The following is a 20,628-nucleotide window of genomic DNA, read 5'->3' on the forward strand; positions in this document are numbered from 1 at the left end:
GAAACCTTAGATCCAGCAGATCTCAACCGTCTGTCTTATCTAATGGTCTATATTTCATCTTCTTGATCTAGATCAATCCAGCACATCTATTCATCATCCAACGATCTTGATCACACCTACTCTTGAATCATCACACCCCGTTGGATCTTAACGGATGTTATCTTACTCGTCCTAGTGGAACACAATTGCTTGCTACATCATCTAATCACCGCCACGTGTAGGCTGACTAGACCATATGCCAAGTCATCGAACCCGATTTTCGGGTAAACCAATAAACATAGCGCGACTCCAAATACTATAATTCTTTGAACCACTCAATTGCTCAATAATCAAATCGAGCCATGAGTTGTCCAAAGGATGCAAATAAAGTGGATTGTCAACATCAATTCTCACTATTTATCTGTAAAAAAAAACCGCAATTGAAAATAAAACAAATGTTTGAATGTACCGATCATAGAATAATTTCATAGACAATGAAAAAATATTGCTCTCTGATACTATATTAATATATCATAATTTGGGAAGAAAAATATATACTCCATTGTTTAAAAGTTAAAAAAAATACATTTTTTTTCTATTCCTAAACTATCGGTTATGTATACATTTCTATTTATCAAAAACAAACTTTTACTGAAAACACAAAACAAAATTTTAAAAATTACTAATATAGATAGATAAATAAAGCACAAACATATATGTGCGTGTGTTAGGATTGGGTGATTGGTTTGAACATGTGTTGAATAAACAATCACACTAGTTTGTCTAAAAATTCGATTGAGTTAACAACTTTGAATTTAGTAATTTTCAATAAATCAATACCAGTTGGCTAATAAGATAATTTAAGTGCGGAAGAAACTTAAATTAACAGCTTAAACAGTCAAAAATGGCTAAGTAAGAAAAACAGTTGGATTATCAAGGGTAAGGAATGAAATGCGAATAACAAAGATGTTTTTGGATTTTCGGAGATTTGAATAACTCTTACGTCGCCCCTTCTTCCTTGTGGGAAGGATATTCAGTAGAAGGCTTTGTAGATTAAAAATTTTGTAACAACCCGATTCAGTATGACTTTATCACTGCCTAACTGAAACTTCTAGTTTAGCTTATTTACTTTAAAAACCTGGAACATTAAACTAATTGTCAGTTTATAAGTATTTCGAAATGACAATAGTAAGCACAAATTGATCATCAATGATCTGATATGATACATAAGCGTGTGCTAAGAAATCTTAAAAGAAGTTGGGCTATTGAAAGCTTGATCGAATACTTGAAAATATGTCATGATTCTAAAGAAATTAAATGATTTACAAGTTCCTCTATTTATAGACTTGGATTCAATGGTCAGTAAAATCAAATATTATATCCGTTCCAAATATGGTAGCCGTTAATCCCCCATTTTCACGTCATTGTCCTTTCTGACAATTCGTATACTGTACGTAGTGCTTGATGATTTCTAACAAATCAGATACTATCGGTACGGAAGACTATCCAATAATTCAGTTTTGTAATTTTGAATAGTCTAACTAATTCTTCAGAGAATGTTTCTTCATTTACTCAACTATCTTTTAGTCTAGTTGGTCTTCAGAAAGACTCGAAGTCCAGATGATTCAATTGACTTGAAAACTTCAATGATAGCAAGGTCTTCCATTCACTACAAGAAAAATCGTTTTTAACAACACATCAAAGACAACGGTTTTTATTAAAACCGTTGTCTTTTTACTTTTAACAATGGTTTTAACAAAAATCGTTGTCGTAGCTTAAAAAAATCCGCTCAAAGACAACAGTTTCTTTAAAACCGTTGTCTTTGATATATCTACAACAACGGTTTTTAAAAATCGTTGTCTATGAGCGTTTTTTTGGGCTACGACAACGGTTTTTAAAAACCGTTGTCTATGAGCGTTTTTTTTTTGGACTACGACAACGGTTTTTCTATGAACGTTTTTTTTTTTGGCTACGACAACGGTTTTTAAACTGTTGTCTATTAGCGTTTTTCTTCAAGCTACGACAACGGTTTGTAAACAACCGTTGTCTTTCAACTGTTTTTTCTATAAATTTGTTTTCAAAATTACATTTTGGCGACCGTTTAAGTAAAATCTGTCGCTAAAATTAGCGACGGTTATATTATATCGTCACTAATTTAAATTTTGCGACGGTTAAAGTATAACCGTCGCAAAATTTAGCGACGGTTTTAAGCAAATCCGTCGCCCATGTAAATACAGCGACAGTTTTGGAAAAAGTGTCGCTAAAATTAGCGACGGTTAAAAACCGTCGCTAATTTTAGCGACGGTTGCGGTAATACCGTCGTCGATCTATAATTAGCGACCGTTTGTACTTAACCGTCGCTATATTTAGCGACGGTTATTGATAACCGTTGCTAAATATAGCTACGGTTCTTGTAAAAGCGTCGCTAATTTTAAATCGGCGACAGTTAGAAAAATAACCGTCACTATTTGCGACGGTTAAAGTCAAAACTGTCGCAAACTGTCTATAAATATCCCCACCCTCGGTCCATTTTCTACCATACCACTTCACAACACTTAAAATTTTTCTCTTTTGCACAATTTTAGTTTCGATTTTCACTTCAAAGTTTAATAAATTTTTAAAATCAAGAATATAGTATTTTCGACAGTAAATCAAGAATATAATTAACATATTAGATTGTGAGTTTTTTTTTGTATATTTATTAAAATATTAAAAGTGAATTTTTTTTTATTTTGCTGAAAAAATTAGCGACGGAAAACATACAGAACCGTCGCTAAAATTATCGACGAAGTTTAAAAAATACCTTCGCTAAAATTAGCGACGATGTATTAAACCGTCGCTAATTAGCGACCGTTTTAATTAAAACCGTTGCTAATATTAGCGACGGTTCACGATGATGTCCGTCGCGAATTAATTTGACGGTTGTTTTAAAACCGTCGCAAATTGTACCTACCACTTTACTTCAAAACCGTTGTCTTTTAGCGAATGCTTTAACCACAGGACCTTGAACAACGGTTTTATATATCTACGACAACGGTTTTTCACCGTTGTCTTTGAGCACACCTTTTAACCACAGGACTTTTAACAACGGTTTTATTTGACCTACAACAACTGTTTTTAACCGTTGTCTTTTGTCTTTTTTGTAGTAGTGATTGAGTAAATTGACTCAAAATTGATAGCTAAGTTATTCATGATCTAAAGAGGAGTAACAGGTTCAACGATTTTTTTTTTTTTTTGTAATCTCCACAAAACAAATGGTTAGAGATTCTAAATCGAAAAGAATACAAGAAATGCTTATAGATTTAAGAGAGTTTGAAGACGGTAAATAAAGAACAAGAGACTAACTGGTAGTTTTTTTGTGTTAGCTTTTGAATTTCATAGACAATACACATGGTATTCTGCCTATGAACAATTTTTTTTAAAAAAAAATGTACGAACCAACCAATGAATTTGATGAAATATATAAAATCAAGCAGTTAGATCACCCTAGAAAGATTTAATGAGGAATACAATAAGTCATTATAGCTAACTATTAAATTATACGATCAGTTAGACTAAGAATGTATCTGTCGGTTTGGTTATAGAACTAAACCGATACTTAGCAAGACTCAGAGAGTAATTGACTATTGTCTAATCAACAAAGCATTGAAACTTAATTTCCCTGAGCAAAATAGTAACACAGTTAAGAAAACTTATTCTCTGCAAGTGGTTTGGTGAAGATATTTGCAACTTGTTACTCAGTTGAGACATATTTCAGTCTAATGTCCTTCAACACATGATCTCGGATTAAATGATGACGAATGTCAATGTTCTTAGTCCGAGAGTGCAAAATCATATTGTATGTGATAGCAATTGCTCTAGTGTTGTCACAGAAAATTGGTGACTCTTTAGCATTGATCCCATAGTATCTTAGTTGTTATTGAATCCAAAGAAGTTGGACGCAATAAATATTCAGCATTTGCAGTTGATGTTGCGATAAATGTTTGATTTTTGCTAAACCAAGAAATCAACCGGACTCCAAGAAATTGACATGATCTACATGTACTTTTTCGATCAAGCTTACATCCTACATAGTCTGCATCAGAGAATCCAACTAAATAGAAAGATGAGTACTTAACATACCATAATCCAACATTTTGAGTTTGATTTCAGATAGCCTAACTGAATTACAAGTTTTTATATTTATAGACTTGGATTCAACGATCAGTAAAATCAAATATTATATATGTTCCAAGTATGGTAGTCGTTAATCACTTCTTTTTGGCATCACTGTCCTTTCTGAAAATTCGTAAACCGTAGATAGTGCTCGCGGATTTCTAATCATTCAGAGGCTGTCGGTACGGAAGACTTTATTCAATAATTCAGCTTTGTAACTCTGATTAGTCTAACTGATTCTTCAAAGAATTTTTTTTCATTTACTCAACTATCTTTTAGTCTAGTTGGTCATCAGCTATAAATTCGATATACTTTGATATCAATTAGGTTTCAAACAGATTGTGTCTTATAATATTTTCAGTTTAACTCATGTTCAGTTATGAACTACAATTAGCCCTCATTCATTTATTTTTAACCTATTATACCCTTTCGAAGTAATAATTGTTCCGATTTCTTTGGGATTTTGTTTGTTGAATACGAAGCAATTTGGTAGAATCGTGGGCTTCCAAGCGATAGATTAAAAAATGGGAGAGCAAAGTTTATTTAATGTGATATTATGGCAATATTTTATGCCTTTGGCATAAAAATTCTAGAGAGGCATCCTACCTAATTCCATTTAGCTTTGTTATATTTTATTTATTTACTATTACATTCTTAATTTACTATAATATTATTTATGCGGAGCTGTATACTTCTCATTTGTCTATTGTCGGCTACATATAATTGCAACGAGTATCAATTCGAAATATAAAGAAACATGTTATTTTATGTGAGTGCGTGACAATTAGTGGCTATAAGTTAGAAAACCAAATAAATAATTATTCGTAATTCCGAAATGAGGAGGTATTTCCGTCTCACGAGTTTATATTCATGAGACTAGTCGGCAGTGGCGGAGTCAGGATTCCGATTCTACCTGGGCTAGAATTTTAAACTCTAAAATCTTTTATTATTTTAAATTGATCTACCCGGACTAATATCAAATTTATCCAAAATTATACAAAAATTTACATATAAAATTTTAAAAAAAATTTAGAACCACCCGGGCTAAAGCCCGGGTGAAAAGCAAAGTGCCTCCGCCCCTGCTAGTCGGCCTAATTCATATCTATCATTAAAAATAATATTTTTAACATAAAAAATAATATTTTTCATAAGTTGAGTTGGTTGGAACGTCTCACAAAATTCACTCCTGAAACAGTCTCACAATAGTTTCATTTATTTAAATATATTTTTATTTTGATAATAAAATAAAATATAAACACAATTGTAATAAGTTGTATTATCACTATCAAATATAATTTAGAATTTAATAACAAATATTCGATAATAAAACTGTTATCTTAAAAATATTTATTAGTATTGTATCAATAACAGATAAGATGTTAGCAAACGTCAAAGCTATAAAACTAGAATATTGTTAATTACTATGCATAAGTGAAAGCAAAAATACCCCGACCTTTTTAGTATTAGAGTTAAGTGATCAGTAAGCCAACATGTGATTTGAATTTTTGACTCTAATATAAAATGATTTTTATTCTAATAATATTTTTATGATTTTATACAATTATAAAATTATAATACATATGCATGTTACATAGATAAAGTACTTAAATATATAATATGTACAATAAAATCATAAAACTTATTAGAAAGTATACCGTATATTTTAAACAGATTCCTAGCAGCGGGATCGATGAACGCGACAACCAGCGAGACAGAAGCGACGACCTGGGTAGAAGCGACACTCGCAGTACTCAATCTAGAGAGGCGCGTCAGAGAAGAATCTTGAACCATATTGTTTTTTCGAGTGACAACAACGTAAGGAAAAAAACTAAAAAAAGAGGATGAAGGATCTCCGAGGAGGCAGCAGTGAACGAGGAAGCCACGGTGGTCGGGCGTCGAGCTAGCCAAGAGAGCTATACTTTGACAGCGGCGAGAAGTTGGGTGAAATGCAATAACGATGCAGGAACAAGAGAATTATATGGAAGGTTTGGGATTAGGGCTTTTGATCTAGGAACCAGAGAAGGATAAGAAAATTTGATGAAGACAACATATGAGTAGGATGAATTATTTCTTCTCACTGAAATCCAATAGAGGAATTAAATGGAGCTTATCAACGTAAAACAAATGGCTTGGGTCTTATTGGTGCAAATGGATAGAATGGGACAGCATGACCCCTTACACACATGCACATTGGCTCAATACGTCAATGCGGGACATTTGTTGGAGCTAAATTTAATTAAGCTCAAATTGATTGAGCTCAAGTCCAAATAGAATAAAGAATCAAGAAGATCTTATAAGTCTATCAATTCAAAATTGGTTTGAATAAATCAAATGAAGTGCAGATAGGAAAAGATCATGGAAAATAATAGAAGATCGTGGATCATGAGAAAAGTGGGGAACCGTCCAAAATCTAGAAGAAAAGAGATTCATTGGCAATTGGAAAAGAGATTCAGCACAAAATTCTACAAATTCTCTTCAAGTATTTACATAGCTTTAGTCTCAATATTCCAACGTTACATAGCATTTAACATGTTTGTTATATTTCAAAAACTTCGTTTGTATATTTTCTTGTTTTGTAAAATCCTACTGATTTATATATACATAATCTTGTTGAGATTTTATTTCTTTAAGTTTTATTGTCTTTCTATTTAGTTTTAGCATTTAATTTGATTAAGAGATAATAATCAACGATCAAATTTATTATATATTATCATTTCATTTCATAGAAATTAAATTTTTAATAATTTTTTGGCAAAAACTTGTGTGAGACGGTCTCACGGGTCATATTTTGTGAAACGGATCTTTTATTTGAGTCATCCATGAAAAAGTATTACTTTTTATGCTAAGAGTATTACTTTTTATGGTGAATATCGGTAGTGTTGACCTCTCTCACAGATAAAGATTCGTGAGACCGTCTCACAAGAGACCTACACTAATTTTTTTTTTTTTAATCTAAATTGATACTTATAACATCTGAGACATCTGCCTTCCAAAAAATTTTTGCTAACAATTATATTCACGTATTCACCAATTTAATAATAATAAGCAAACATTTCATTTTCTTCTTTCTCAAAACAAAAACTAATATTTATTTATTTGTTTATTTTTATTTTGGGTATATTTTAGTTGTCTTTTCCTGGCCTTCAGAGAGGTGAGATTCTGCGTTATTTATCTTACGATTCTAAAATCTAAACCCTAATTCTCGATTTCTCTCATAGTGAAGCGTTTCCTGAATAAGGTAAAGTCTACTCGATCTATTGAATTTTACAGATTTTATATGTTTATATTCAATAATTATTTTGAATAGTTGGTTAATTATGCGTTGCAATGTGATTGAAATTATGTTAAGTGCGCGGCTTTCCCATATATTTCATTATCTGCAGAAAACGTAGGTTGGAAGAATTGTAAGCGTTTGATTGATGAAGAAGAGAGAATCATTCGATCTGCGAAAGATTTTTTAAAATAAAATTTTATTTTTAAATCAGATATTTCTAGTCATTATTCCACTTTTTTAACTCGAGAAAAGATTTGGCTTGTTCTAGAATTTTGAATTTTTTTCAGAGTGAAGCTCGATTGAACTCCTAGAATCATCTTAGTTCGGGCCTTCGAGGTTTCAAAGTGTTGAAATTTGTTTATCCAATTGTTTATGTTGGAATGAATTTTTTGTCTCTTTTGTTTGTAGGATTGTACCTCAAAGATATGGATAGTAAATGGTATAGTGGTAAACAAGATTGGCACAATAGAAGGCAACAGAAAAACGATGAGGTAAGGACTGGGTGAGTTCAAGGGATATTTTATAAGCCTCATTTGCTTTTGTAATAACCTGAGTCCAATTTTAAGGAGTTGAGAATGTCTTGTTATGATTATGTCCGTACATTTACCAGAATTTATTTGGAATAAAATACTATGCCATTGATTTTGTTTCCTATGAAGATTGATTGTGTTAACTGTTATCTATGATTCTCTGATATCTGGCGTTATGCTTCATGTTTCATTGGTGAGTTTTACAGTCAGAATTTGCTGTAGATTTCTGGAAAGTGAAAACTGTCAGTTGTGTTTATAATTGGATATAATTTGGAAAACTTCCAGCTGCTTTGGCAAAATTGGTGGTATTGTTGGTTTGTACATTTGTCGCATATTAGCTATAAATATGCAAACTATTATCGATTCTCTTGATACCTTAATGTTATGTCTTTTCAAAATATAATGATGTGTACTTATGTCTAGGATATTGGTATCTTGACCCTTTTCCCGCAATAGCTTCTAATCATTGATGAGTGCATTTTGAAGTGAGAGTGGCAGCTGCGCTGGTGTGATGTTTTCATTTTTTATGTTTCCTGCCTTAGGCACATGACGCTTCTATCCTCGAGGATCTTGCAGATGATTTCCGCCTACCAATTAATCACAGAGTTACAGAAAATGTAGATCTGAATAATGTGGAGCAAGCATCTTTAGATGTTCAGCTCACATCTACTAATGTTGGATTCAGACTTCTTCAGAAGATGGGATGGAAAGGAAAGGGGCTTGGAAAGGATGAACAAGGTGCTTTTCATGAAATGCACTCAATTAAGTTTCCATTCTCACCCCATGCACAGCCTCAGTGCATGTCATTTATCTTTATATTAGGAATTTAGGATTAGTGAATGATAGAGCTGTTCAGTGTTTCTCTCTTTTAAATTGCTACGGTTTCTACATTCCTCAGCACATGAAACATATTTACCCAGAGAACTGAAGTTGATATGAAATAGTTTAGTTTGAAATTTGAACCATGGTACCCGTCATGTTGTCACTCCATTTTCTTGATTGTGTGATTTTTGGGTTGTGTGGAAGCAAGTAAATTATGGGAGGGCAGTGTATGTACTGACCTGAAATTGCATGCTGTAGAATTTTCTTCTTTCCATTTTCTATTGTCAACCTTCTTTGCGTGTAAATTGACTTTTGATAGATATACAGGGATCACCGAGCCAATTAAATCTGGAATAAGAGATTCGAGGTTAGGCCTTGGCAAACAAGAACAAGATGATTATTATACATCAGAAGAAAATATCCAGCGCAGAAAGCTGGATATTGAGGTTGAAGAGACTGAGGAACTTGCAAAAAAGAGAGAGGTATGTGTCTTTTAACAGGACTTGTTTATCATTAGGGACATCAACTTTTGAAGGTGTTGAGAACTTCGTGCAGTTTTTATTACCTGGTGGCTTCTACTGCCTGCTTCCTGCACATTATTAAAATCCAGGTTATAGCAGAACGGGAGCAGAAAATTCAAAGTGAGGTGAAAGAAATACGGAAAGTGTTCTTTTGTGAGCTCTGCAACAAGCAGTATAAACTGGCAATGGAGTTCGAAGCTCACCTTAGCTCCTATGACCACAACCACAGAAAGGTGGATTCACTGTGATGTTTGTTTACCTCTGGATTGTGGGTTCTGTCATTTATTTGTTCATATCTGGCTTCATATGGTTTTTCTTTGATGTTCTTAGAGGTTCAAGCAAATGAAAGAAATGCATGGAAGCAGCAGCCGTGACGATAGGCAGAAAAGGGAACAACAACGTCAAGAAAGGGAAATGGGAAAGTTTATGCAGATGTAGGTGGATATCTGTTATGAATATCACACCAAGTAATGCATGAATTTGGAGGCAGTATTTTTTCACGTCGTGTTTGGTTAAAGATTTTCTTTTACTCCGTTACAGGGCTGATGTCCATAAGCAGCAGCAGCAGCAGCAGAATCAGGAGGCAACTGGAATCGTTCCAACTCCTCCGGAAAGGAATGCTACAACAGTTGTTGATCAAGATCAGCGGAAAGTTTTAAAGTTTGGTTTTTCTGCAAAAGGTGTTACCTCCAAGGTATATACAATGTTTTTTTTATTGGAATTATGTAGTTCCATGATGTTTCAGTTCATTTGTGTTGAGGATGTTAGTTACTGAATACCGATATATGATATCTAGATTCAAAACAATTCACAACCAATTAATTTCATCTTCTAAAATATTATTCCAGAGCAAGAAAGGCGTGTAATGCGTAATTGCTTGCATCATTTTGTAACATATGTTATAAAATGTGCTCAATATTTTAATTCACATGAAATAAACATTTTGAATTGATCTTCTATACTTCTACTGATCAAACTTCTCATCCATCAGAATTGATGAAAGGCCTCTTATCTCGACTAAGAAACTCTGTCCATAATCTCATGTAATTGTGGCATGAGGCATCACTAAAAATAAGTCCTTTATACTTCTAGTTTTTGTCCTTTTTATTGCTTTGTTTCTAATGTGTTTTGGTGCTACAATTACTGTATTTGTTGAATCTTGTATTTTTTTTCCTTGTCACAAAGCAGACCTCTGTTGGTAATGCTGCTAGGAAGCCTAAGGTTGCTGTTGCCTCCATGTTTAGAATCGAAAGTGATGAAGAAATGGAATGAAATCAGATTATTTTGTGAGCTTGGAAATGGTCGTCTGTGTTATTCCTGTCTTTTTATCTTGTTACGTGTGTTAGGAAAGAGTAGACTGTGTTTATCAAGAATGGGTTCTGTATCTGTCAATCTATTCAATTACACTGTAATTTCACAATCGCATCGAACACCAGCTTGAGATCGATAAATCCTTGTGTCTCATATCATGGCTATGATTCTAATCCACTTTATTCCGTAATTAGTGAGTGACTGTGACATGCATCTTTCTTGTAGTCTGCTTGAAATTTTATGTTAGGAGAATCTGTCATATGAATCTGATTAGTAATTCAATTTTAAAAAATTTGATTTGATCACGCTTTTTGTTGCCTCTTATTGGTATCTGATGTTGCAATTTTTAAGTACATCTACTAGAGGATACTGAAAGTGTCAGAAAGTAAAAACGGCTTGCTGGAATCCCATCTGCAGTCGTTGCTTCACATTAAATTCATACAACATTGGCATGTCAAATATGTCATCTTTTTAATTTAAAGGCCAACCTCTCTTTAGTCACATCAATTGACTCCGCATCTATGGCAAAAAGCACGATCGGTCGGTGTATGCTGTCGTATTCTTGAAATTTTATATTGGTTTTTACACGGAATACATACGGGTCTCGTATATCTAGAGGCGTCCACCGCCAACGAGTATTTTTTTCTGGTAAATCTAATTAACCCCTTTCGAGATTATATTAAATATAGTCATCTCGAATAGCAACTTCGAAATTTATATGCTAACTCGCTGGCTTAAAAGTGATCTGTTCAGTCAAAAACCAAGTCAAGAAAAATACAAAATTGAAATGAAATAAGAAATGGTATGCCAACAAAATTTCTTTAAAATCAAGCCAAAAACAGCTTAGCTAAACTAGCCCTTCTTAGGAGAACAGTGTAATGCAAATTTTATGATACGTGAGAATTCAAGGCAATGAAGCTCAAGTACAGCGTATAAATTCTCATAGCAAACAACATTCCAGAGTACACATTACAGCATACAAATAGGTGCCCCCTGAGAAACTAGGGGCAACTGCAAAGCTCAAAAGAATATAGTTTAAATACTTGCAGATACAATAGATCCAACCCACGGCCACCGATGTGTTACAGGCGAAAGTTCAGTAGCGCAGAGGCGATGTTCAGGCAGCTTCAGCAAATCCCACTTTCAGATTGCCGTAATCGAATACAGTATGGTACGCACCCATAAATATGTCTCCAAGAACCCTGCTCCGATATGTGTAAGTTTCATTAAAATGTTATGTTATTGCTGAATTTCAAATGGTAGAACACGGTGAAAAACCATGCAACAGAACACCGTTAACATTTGATTACTTCGGCAATCTTTTGTGTGTATGTGTGAGGAAAATAATATTCACTTCCAACAAAGTACAATGCACATACCACAGGGGTCCTCTTGGAGGTGGCACATCCAAAGCCGCGAATCCACTGACGCAAATAGCGACAACTCCTTTCCCTATTTTTAAAATATACTGCCACCAAAAAATAGCAAGTTTAGCAAAGTCAGATTTTGAAAATCTATAATTTAAATGATCGAACCTGCTCTGGGGTGAGAACGTAAGGATTTCCACCGATGGTGAATGTGACATTCGTCATGTTTGACATAGTATTACAGTCGATTGTCGACACTCCTCCCGGAGTTGGTATGTTCTCACAAAGCTATCAAACAAGAAAATGATGCTTTAGAACATCATTATGCAAACCAACTCTTGCATATGTTAGAAAAAACAAACGAGCTAACATCACCTCGTTCACATAATTCAGCACTTTCTCCTTTACTTCTTGATTATTAAGCTTGTTTTTAATCCAAACAACAGCCATCTCACAAGCATTGCACAAGGGATACTCATCATCCGACACCCTGTTCTTGTTTTCCTTCTCGATCACCATCTCAATATTCGAGCTGCCAAGTTTAAAACAGTAAATATATTGCAAAACTCGGTTGCAAAGGATTCCTGAAATCTAAAACAATTTTGCATCATTTTGAAAATGACAAATTTGTAATGAAGTTTAGGTTGGCAGACCTCACAGACTGAACGTCATCAGGAGGGCATAATTTTAGTTGTGTACAAACTTTGTCTGGTTGAAGCTGCAAAAAAGTAGAGCTTTTTTTCCTTTTAACTTTGGGTTAGAGCAAAGTTAGAGCTTGAATGTGAAAAGAACAAGTTCAAGTTGGGTTCGTTGATAAAGATAGTAGAAGATTAGATTCAAAGCCATACCTGTGACACTAGAATGTCCCATATCAACTCTCCATAACCAGAGACAACTTTTTTGCATTCCTCGCTCAGAACTCCTTTCGCACCAATGGCGTGGTTAATTTGAGTTACAATAGTCTGAAATCGAGGGAAGGCACTTTCAATGAGGAAAAATACTGAAATTACATAATGTCCTATTATCTTTATGAAAATGATACAAGAATAAATGGCCAAGATATTTACAGTTGGACCAGTAAGCAACGACGTCCCAGAATCAGCGATAGCAGCACAACCACCCTTACAAAAACCTGTTGGAATAATGTCAATATGTTTTCGATCCAAGAATACCCAAGAATAACAAGATTCTGAATCTCATCCATCACTGCAATTTGATATCCAAGTTAGTTTAGTTCAAGAACCTTCTGTAAATGCTACATGACTTACCAGTAGACTGGTCCCCGATAAGAAAATCTCCCATTTCAAACTGGCAAAAAAAAGATATACTAACCATGTGAGCATAAGAATATTAAAAAACAAGAGATACTTATTTCATCCACGAAAACAGAAGCAAATAAAGTTGTGCTGAAAACAATCACTTCAAATACCTGCCAGTACCCCTTCTCTGTTACAGAAACAAAAGTATGATACCCCTTGTAATGGTTCGGATCAATACCTCCAAAGACTATCTCGCCTCCAACTTCTGCTTCAGGGTCACGATTAAACCAGAATGAAAATACCTTGTCATCAACAAGATCCTGATCTATCATGTTGTACCTATCACATTGATCGAATAATCAACTCATCGGTGACATTGAAAGGAGTAAATATATAGGAAATACTCGTGCACAGAAAAATAAAAAAATAATACCAAACTGGCACGGCATCGCCAACAGAAATCTCTTGGAAACCAAGCCCGAGTATTCCATCAAATTTAGCCACGATAAAAGTAATGCTTGCTACTCGTGTCGCTTCTATAAAAACCTGAAAAGGATTCCCATTATATTTGAAGTACAAAATATACTAGAGATAAGGATCAGTTTCATGTTCAGAGCTAAAAGAACAAACTTGATCTTTGACGCTGATATCACCGACTCCAACATTATCTTGGCTAAAATACCCAGAGATTGAACCAGAGCCGTACGATATCGAACAAGACTTCCCTAAATCATGCCAACAAGGATTACAAGGTAAAACATCAGCCCCGAGCTAAGATAGTCGAAGATTAACCGTTAAAAGGGACTTCGTCATCATCAATAAACTTCAAAAACATCATACCATTCTCTGTGTATGAGCTGGATTTGCTGGACTTGTATCTAGGGTGGAGATAGCATGCGATCTGCAAATCAATTAACTTAGTACGGATGAACAAAAGTTGAAGCACCAACAAAGGAGTTACAATAGAAATGAACTCACTGAGAAGTAACATTTTGCAGAGGGAACCCAAAGATTGGAACTGCCAGTATCAAACACGACACTAAAATTTTGTGGCGGTGAGCCAATACTGATCACTCCATAGTATTGAGCATCCAAGTAATTCTTCAAATATACTATATCTTCATCTGAACGACCTAAAACATATCTATCATTTAAACTAATCCCATGTTTGCCCTTGAATCTAGCCTGTCTGGCAGCGACCATGCTGGAAAAATCCAAAGGCCTCTTCTTCAGGCTAATTCTCTTCAGACCATCAGAAGAAGGAAGTAGGGAGGAGCAAATGAAAGCCCACAGGCAAAGTAGTGAAAACAAATGGTGCAGCTTCATTGTCAAAAGTTGTCTGTTTAGGAAACACAGAAAAAAGTGGAAAAAAATTAGCATGTGCGTTCCTTTATCAATCCATCTATTCGAGGCAAAGGCACATAGACCGACCAAATTCAAAATGAATACTGAAAGTTTTGACATTCCTCATAAATGGCGATATCATATAAAGATCGAAATCTAACACAGCTAACCGTGAACAACACATTCACATCGGTTGAATTCCCTGTCTTATCTCTCACTCTTTTACACTGCGTTTGGCAGGTTTCTCACTATACTTTGTTCCAACTTATTTAATTCATGTCATCCTTTTGAAACAGAATAGATGCTCAAATCACCTTTTTTTCCTCCTTTCTTCAAAAAATTCGTTGTGCTAAATCACTCACTACCTAATTCACAAACTTTCAAACACTAAAGCTACACAGTTCAGAATATTTTCCTCCTAGTCCGTATTCCTCGAAAAATTTTGTGCTTACAGATCTGAGAGGCCTCCAAACACAGCCCATAAAATATCATTTCCCAGCCTTAAAAATACTAGTTGGATCTCCATCTACTTGCCAAGTTTCATTAAGTTCATTTTTTTCACTATGGAATTATTTGTCAGATCAAAATAACTCTGATTCTCCAATTTTTCACAACTACCTCCACTTCCAGCCATCATCAGCTCAAGCAACCCGACACACACATTCAAAACGAAAAACGCTGCGACGGACACTGTTGCGACCAGAGCAGTCGCCCGTAAAATCTCAAAAATTATATAAAAAAAAAAATACAAAATATTTACTAGAAACAACAGCTTGCTTCATCAAACCAATATCAAGTCATTTCTTCCCACTTAACACAACTCCAACTACATGAACACAGTTCCCCCTCTCCCCAAAAACAGTAATCCGTAATCATAACAAGGATTACAACTTAACTAAAAGCCCACAACAGATATTCAGATGAAACCCACATGTGCCACCTCAAATCAAAACAAACAAACAAAAAACAACAATCAATACATAAAAACTGATCATCAACAAAACCACACAATAACTTCCAATGAAAGCAATGCTATATAAGATAAACGATGAATATAAAAGATAACTACCCTTGTTTACTGAGAGCAGAACAAGTTAGTTAGTGTCAAATGAAAACTTGGATATTATCTGGGCTCTTAACAAATACTATGCTCTTCGTTGTTTGTTTACTCGATGGCTCGCGTTCGTGTTGGCACATGCAAACAAAACGAAAGCGTGGTAAAATGGAAAACGCGACTTCGGTTACACATAGATGCGACTGCTACTTTCCTGGGCCAATAATGTTGTTAAGCACTTGCGAGGAAGTTTCCTCTTTCTGTCCGAAAATATTGATTGGTGATGACTTTTTAAATCTATTATTACGATTAATTTTGATGGGTCATTTCAAAATGTTAGATATGGTTGTTTTTACATAAAGGGGCACGTGGTCTATGTATTATGAAATACAAGACTGTGTTATAATTAAGGTTAATTTTGTCCTTTGAAAATATAAAAAAATAATAATAAATCTTTCGTTTGTTTTACAAAATTTGGATATTAAAATCTGATCTTAGTTCTAAAATTAGTTTTTTTCTGACATTCGGATCTACTTAGTCATAAATTTTGTTTTTATTTAATGATAGATTATAGGATGTAAAGTCGTATGTCATCTTCTTTGACGAATGACTGTTATGTCCAATATCACATTAACAATCCATCGAAATTGAAATAAATAAACATGTGTGTATTTATATATCAATATATATAAAGCAGCTCCTCAATTTATCTATTTTGATTATCATTATTTAATAAACTTGTTGAAAATCATGTAGATTTAAACGTGTATGTGTCAGGAGATGTCAAAATCAGACACGACCCACCAACCCGACACGATTCAATTCGAAAAAAAATCAGGTTTGAGTTTTGGGTTTTCGGGTTCGGGTCAGATCGGGTTGAACCCGATAGCTGACCCGAAAAAAATGATCGGATTAGGTTGTGTTCGAGTCAACCCGAGTTAATGCGAAAATTTTAAATTTTTTTTAAAAAAATATTACTTATATTTTTATATATTGTATATCTGAAAAAATATTTATTGTATATTTATATCAAAAATTTTCATAATTTAATATTTATTTTGAATATTTTTATGTTCTAAACAATTGTTTATTTGATTTAGTAAATATATTTTATTTTTCTACAATTAGACTTTCAAATTTAAATCATATATATGGGAGATTTTGTTATTATGAGTTTAAATTAAAATATTATTTTTTAAAAAAAATTTATTTAATTTTCTTTAAAAAATATTTTAAAAAATTCGAAATCGGGTTTATCGGATTGATTCGGGTTTGGTTCGGGTTGAGTGTTTTTAGGTTGGCTCGGGTTAGTATTATTGCTTAATCCGATCCAATTCACTTGAGTTGACACCCTTAGTATGTGTCTTCCAAAATTAAATTTAAATAGATTAGGCCTCGGATTCTAGCAGACCAGATCTATTGTCGTCTTTATGTGAACAACATGTCATAATTAACAACATCCTTCAAGAAAAATGTTGCATTTGTTTTTGTATTTTAGTCAGTGCCATTCAAAAAGAAAACCAATGACAAAACCAATAAAACAAACATACATTGAATTTTAGTGCAGATAAAAAGAAAAATAAGTCTATTTGATTTATTATTAGGCAAAAATTTATGTGAGACGGTCTCACAGGTCGTGTTTTATGATACAGATCTCTTATTTGAGTCATCCATGAAAAAGTATTATTTTTTATGCTAAGAGTGTTACTTTTTATTGTTAATATCAGTAGGATTGACCCGTCTCACAGATAAAGATTCATGATATCGTCTCACAATAAACCTAATCTTATTATTATTAAACCAATACTTCTCAAATCCCGTGATTTGTTTTCTATTACAATGCTCTATAAATCATATTTTTCCACACTTCGTAATTAATAGTCAAGGTTACATTTTCAAATACCAAATTAAAAATAATAATAAATGAGAATTACAATAATTAAATAGATAACGAATCATAAGCACAACTAAATACACAATAAAGACAAAAACTTGTGTGAGACGGTCTCACTAGACGTATTTTGTGAGACGAATCTCTTATTTGGGTCATCCATGAAAAATATTACTTTTTATGCTAAGAGTATTACTTTTTATTGTGAATATCGATAGGGTTGACTCGTCTCATAGATAAAGATTCGTGAGACCGTCTCACAAAAGACCTACTCCACAATAAAATACTCTCACATATCTAAATTCTTCATTTCAAACACAATCTAATTAACTTTTTTTAAATAAAAAAAAAGAAACTATTTTACTAATTAATTATTTTTCACTTCGAAATGGATAATTTATTAATTTTTTTCCCTCATATTTATGATTGTTAGTTTTTATTTGAAACAACATATTTTTTTAAAAAATAAATAAATAAGAGGCTCAAAATTTTAGCAATAATATTTTGAGCTGCTATTAGCAAAAAAACAACATATTTTTTAAAAAATAAATAAATAAAAGAATTTTGAGCTGCTATTAGCCTATTAGTACTGCCCAAGAAGAGTCCATATAGGCAATTTATAGCATTCCCTACTATTTTCTCCTATCGAGTCATGGACATCACACTTTGATTAACAGTCATTCAAGTTCATATTCCGTATTTTAACTTGATTTTGCTTCATCCTTCATATTCTCTACAAAATTCAAAATTTCTGAAAAGTTTAAGTTCAATTTCCTTTGATGTTCGTCGATCATTTAATTGTTTTAAAATTTTATGCCTTTTTTACAATCAGAAATGAATCCATCCTTCATTTTTCGGTCGTAGAGTTTATATTTTCTTTTAAAAAAATATTTATAACAGTTGATAATGATTGTATTATGCAAATGTTTCAAAATATGAAAACTTGAAAAAAAAAATTGTAAGGTGATTATTTTGTGGTGCTTTATGATTAAAATAAATATTTTTTTTGCTTTATTAAGTATTATTAACCAAGATTTTAGATCTGAGTATTTAGCATTGTTATACATATCGAGTCTACCTGAAACATAAGAATATGCAATGTTTACAACTTATATATCATAGATCTTTTTATGGCTATCGTGGTTCCATATAATAAATTAATCATTTTATGTTTTTGGCCGTGGTGCCATCGAGTCGTATCCACCTAGGTCTGCGGACTACTCCTCATGGCGTAACCACACAGTCACAATAGATAGTTAATGAAGTAGATTTATCAACAGCACTTAACACAACTCTATATCGTTTCCTATCTTATGGTGTATAGGAAATAAATTTAATTTTGAAAATAATACATGAGAGGGGCATAAGTCCTGGTTCTTTAATTCAAACATACATAATATTATTACATAATAACCTCTTGTAGAGGATGATGGATATGTTTGGAAATACAATGCTCATCAACTAAAAAGAGAAATATTATAAATTTATTTGTAATAAAATTGAAGAAATTGTCGATGAGTACAACTTATGTCTTGTATTTATAGAAGTCTCCATGGATCTGAAACTCGGATTCCAAATTTGTTGATAATTTTTGAATTATTCCTTGCTAGTTGGTGCTGACAGTGTCTTGTAGTGGGTAGTTGAGTGGCTCATTCCTCCCCAGCTAATGGTCCAATATTCGATTAATTAGTGGACCTGTCTTTTTGTGAAGGTGAGTTACATCTAACCCTCCATCTTTATTTATGTCAGGGAAGCTTTTGCTTTTGAGGTCTATGAGGATATTGTTTTTTGTGTAGTCACTCACCACTTGTTCATGTCTCTTAAGGTGATTTCAATCAGTTCTTGCTCGAAAGCCTTTGCCGAATTATGGGTCATTTTGGTTCGGGCACTCTGGGCAGATACTTCCTGAAACGTCTACTAATTTTAAAAGTACTGAAATATTTTTTTCTTTTTTTAAAAAAGCTCACATTTTCGAAATAACATATAAACGTTTCGCATACATGCGCTGTATATAAAAATATAACATTTAAAAATGATCTTAAATATTTGACAGTAAAAATAGTGTAGTTTAAAATAATCAAACTCATCCCAAAATCATACGTAAACATGAACCAGTCGAAATCTTAAAAATCATCAACGTAGGAAAATATTCAACTCCACTCAATCTCATAAATTAAAATGCGGAAAATATGCGGTCCTCAGGTCGTGTCACCGCACCAGGTCTGCCTACTCAGAGATCAGCACCTCAGTCCCCTCATCATTAAGCTCACCTACATCACACATGCCTAGTGAGTCTAAAGACTCAACACACCTGCACCGTTAATAGCAAATACATATAAATAGCACACAACAGTGAAAAATACCATACTCAACATACCTTTCACGAACTTTAAAAACGTAACATAAACGTATCGTGTAAAATCATAACGTGTCAAAACAGCTCATCGTTAATCATCATTCATCATTCATCATTTATCATTTATCGTTCTTCATTCACCATTCATCATTTATCATTGATGAATTCAGTTCATTAGATTTGATTATCGTACATCATCATTTACGATGGATCCATCATACATATATAGAACTGCGGTACCCGACGGCTGTCGGACATCAGTGACAGGATTACCCATCCACTGTGCCTAGGCCTCATCATCAGCATTTACATATACATCTTATACATTTACATATACTTCGATAGCCACAACTAATTCCCATCATTCAAAACATCATCATTTACATCACTTATAAAATCATGCATCAATGCAATTTTCTTTAAATCCAAGCATGCAACGTATATTTTCATAAAATCTTAAAAATCGTGAATCATGATGCATAAACATTTAAAATATGGTAAATTTGTGCTCAGGACGCTGCCAGGACCAAAATCTCACCCCAGGTGCAAAATGATCATTTTACCCATAGAAACCCAAAAATTACTGTTTTGCCCATAGATGTAAAATTTCACGTTTTTGACATTTTCTTAATTCCATTGACTCTAACATGTCTCAAATAATTATTTAAACCTAAATGAATTTTCTCATATTTTTATTTGGCTTAAATCGATGACTTTTAAATTATTCTTTAAATATAACATATTAATGTGTTTTAATCCCGAATT

General features: G+C 33.3%; 2 protein-coding genes across 4 annotated transcripts; one reads left to right on the top strand and one right to left on the bottom strand.

Annotated features, from left to right (window-relative positions):
* Positions 1-7,220: 7,220 nt before the first annotated feature.
* Positions 7,221-10,854, top strand: LOC140956545 (uncharacterized). The gene is made up of 8 exons (XM_073413321.1): positions 7,221-7,372; positions 7,817-7,899; positions 8,481-8,676; positions 9,088-9,242; positions 9,371-9,514; positions 9,612-9,715; positions 9,822-9,975; positions 10,470-10,854. Exons 2-8 carry the CDS (start codon positions 7,834-7,836, stop codon positions 10,551-10,553), a joined length of 903 nt encoding a protein of 300 aa, XP_073269422.1. The 5' UTR covers positions 7,221-7,372; positions 7,817-7,833; the 3' UTR covers positions 10,554-10,854.
* Positions 10,855-11,468: 614 nt separating this feature from the next.
* Positions 11,469-15,839, bottom strand: LOC140957185 (aspartic proteinase-like). Of its 3 annotated transcripts, none has more exons than XM_073414323.1 (14): positions 15,632-15,839; positions 14,197-14,557; positions 14,059-14,119; positions 13,849-13,943; positions 13,652-13,764; positions 13,389-13,557; positions 13,228-13,267; positions 13,027-13,091; positions 12,808-12,921; positions 12,613-12,677; positions 12,335-12,491; positions 12,128-12,247; positions 11,972-12,060; positions 11,469-11,794 (listed from the first exon to the last, which is right to left on the bottom strand). In XM_073414323.1, the coding sequence occupies exons 2-14, from the start codon at positions 14,542-14,544 to the stop codon at positions 11,710-11,712; spliced, it is 1,521 nt and encodes a 506-aa protein (XP_073270424.1). In that variant the 5' UTR covers positions 14,545-14,557; positions 15,632-15,839; the 3' UTR covers positions 11,469-11,709. The 3 variants fall into 3 exon arrangements, with proteins under 3 accessions (XP_073270424.1, XP_073270425.1, XP_073270423.1); XM_073414324.1 differs by having other exon boundaries at positions 15,642-15,764; XM_073414322.1 differs by lacking the exon at positions 15,632-15,839 and adding an exon at positions 14,733-14,761.
* Between the last annotated feature and the right edge of the window lie 4,789 nt (positions 15,840-20,628).

This window comes from Primulina huaijiensis, chromosome 14, assembly GCF_012295235.1.
Source record: "Primulina huaijiensis isolate GDHJ02 chromosome 14, ASM1229523v2, whole genome shotgun sequence".
In the NCBI taxonomy this organism is placed as follows: Eukaryota; Viridiplantae; Streptophyta; class Magnoliopsida; order Lamiales; family Gesneriaceae; genus Primulina; species Primulina huaijiensis.

Coding starts and splice junctions, on each gene's coding strand:
- LOC140956545 (XM_073413321.1), top strand. CDS start 7,834: ATGGATAGTAAATGGTATAGTGGTAAACAAGATTGGCACAATAGAAGG. Junction 8,677..9,087: donor GCTTGGAAAGGATGAACAAG/GTGCTTTTCATG, acceptor ATAGATATACAG/GGATCACCGAGCCAATTAAA. Junction 9,515..9,611: donor ATGACCACAACCACAGAAAG/GTGGATTCACTG, acceptor TGATGTTCTTAG/AGGTTCAAGCAAATGAAAGA.
- LOC140957185 (XM_073414322.1), bottom strand. Junction 12,678..12,807: donor GGGACATTCTAGTGTCACAG/GTATGGCTTTGA, acceptor ACTTTTTTGCAG/CTTCAACCAGACAAAGTTTG. Junction 11,795..11,971: donor CCTCCAAGAGGACCCCTGTG/GTATGTGCATTG, acceptor ATATCGGAGCAG/GGTTCTTGGAGACATATTTA.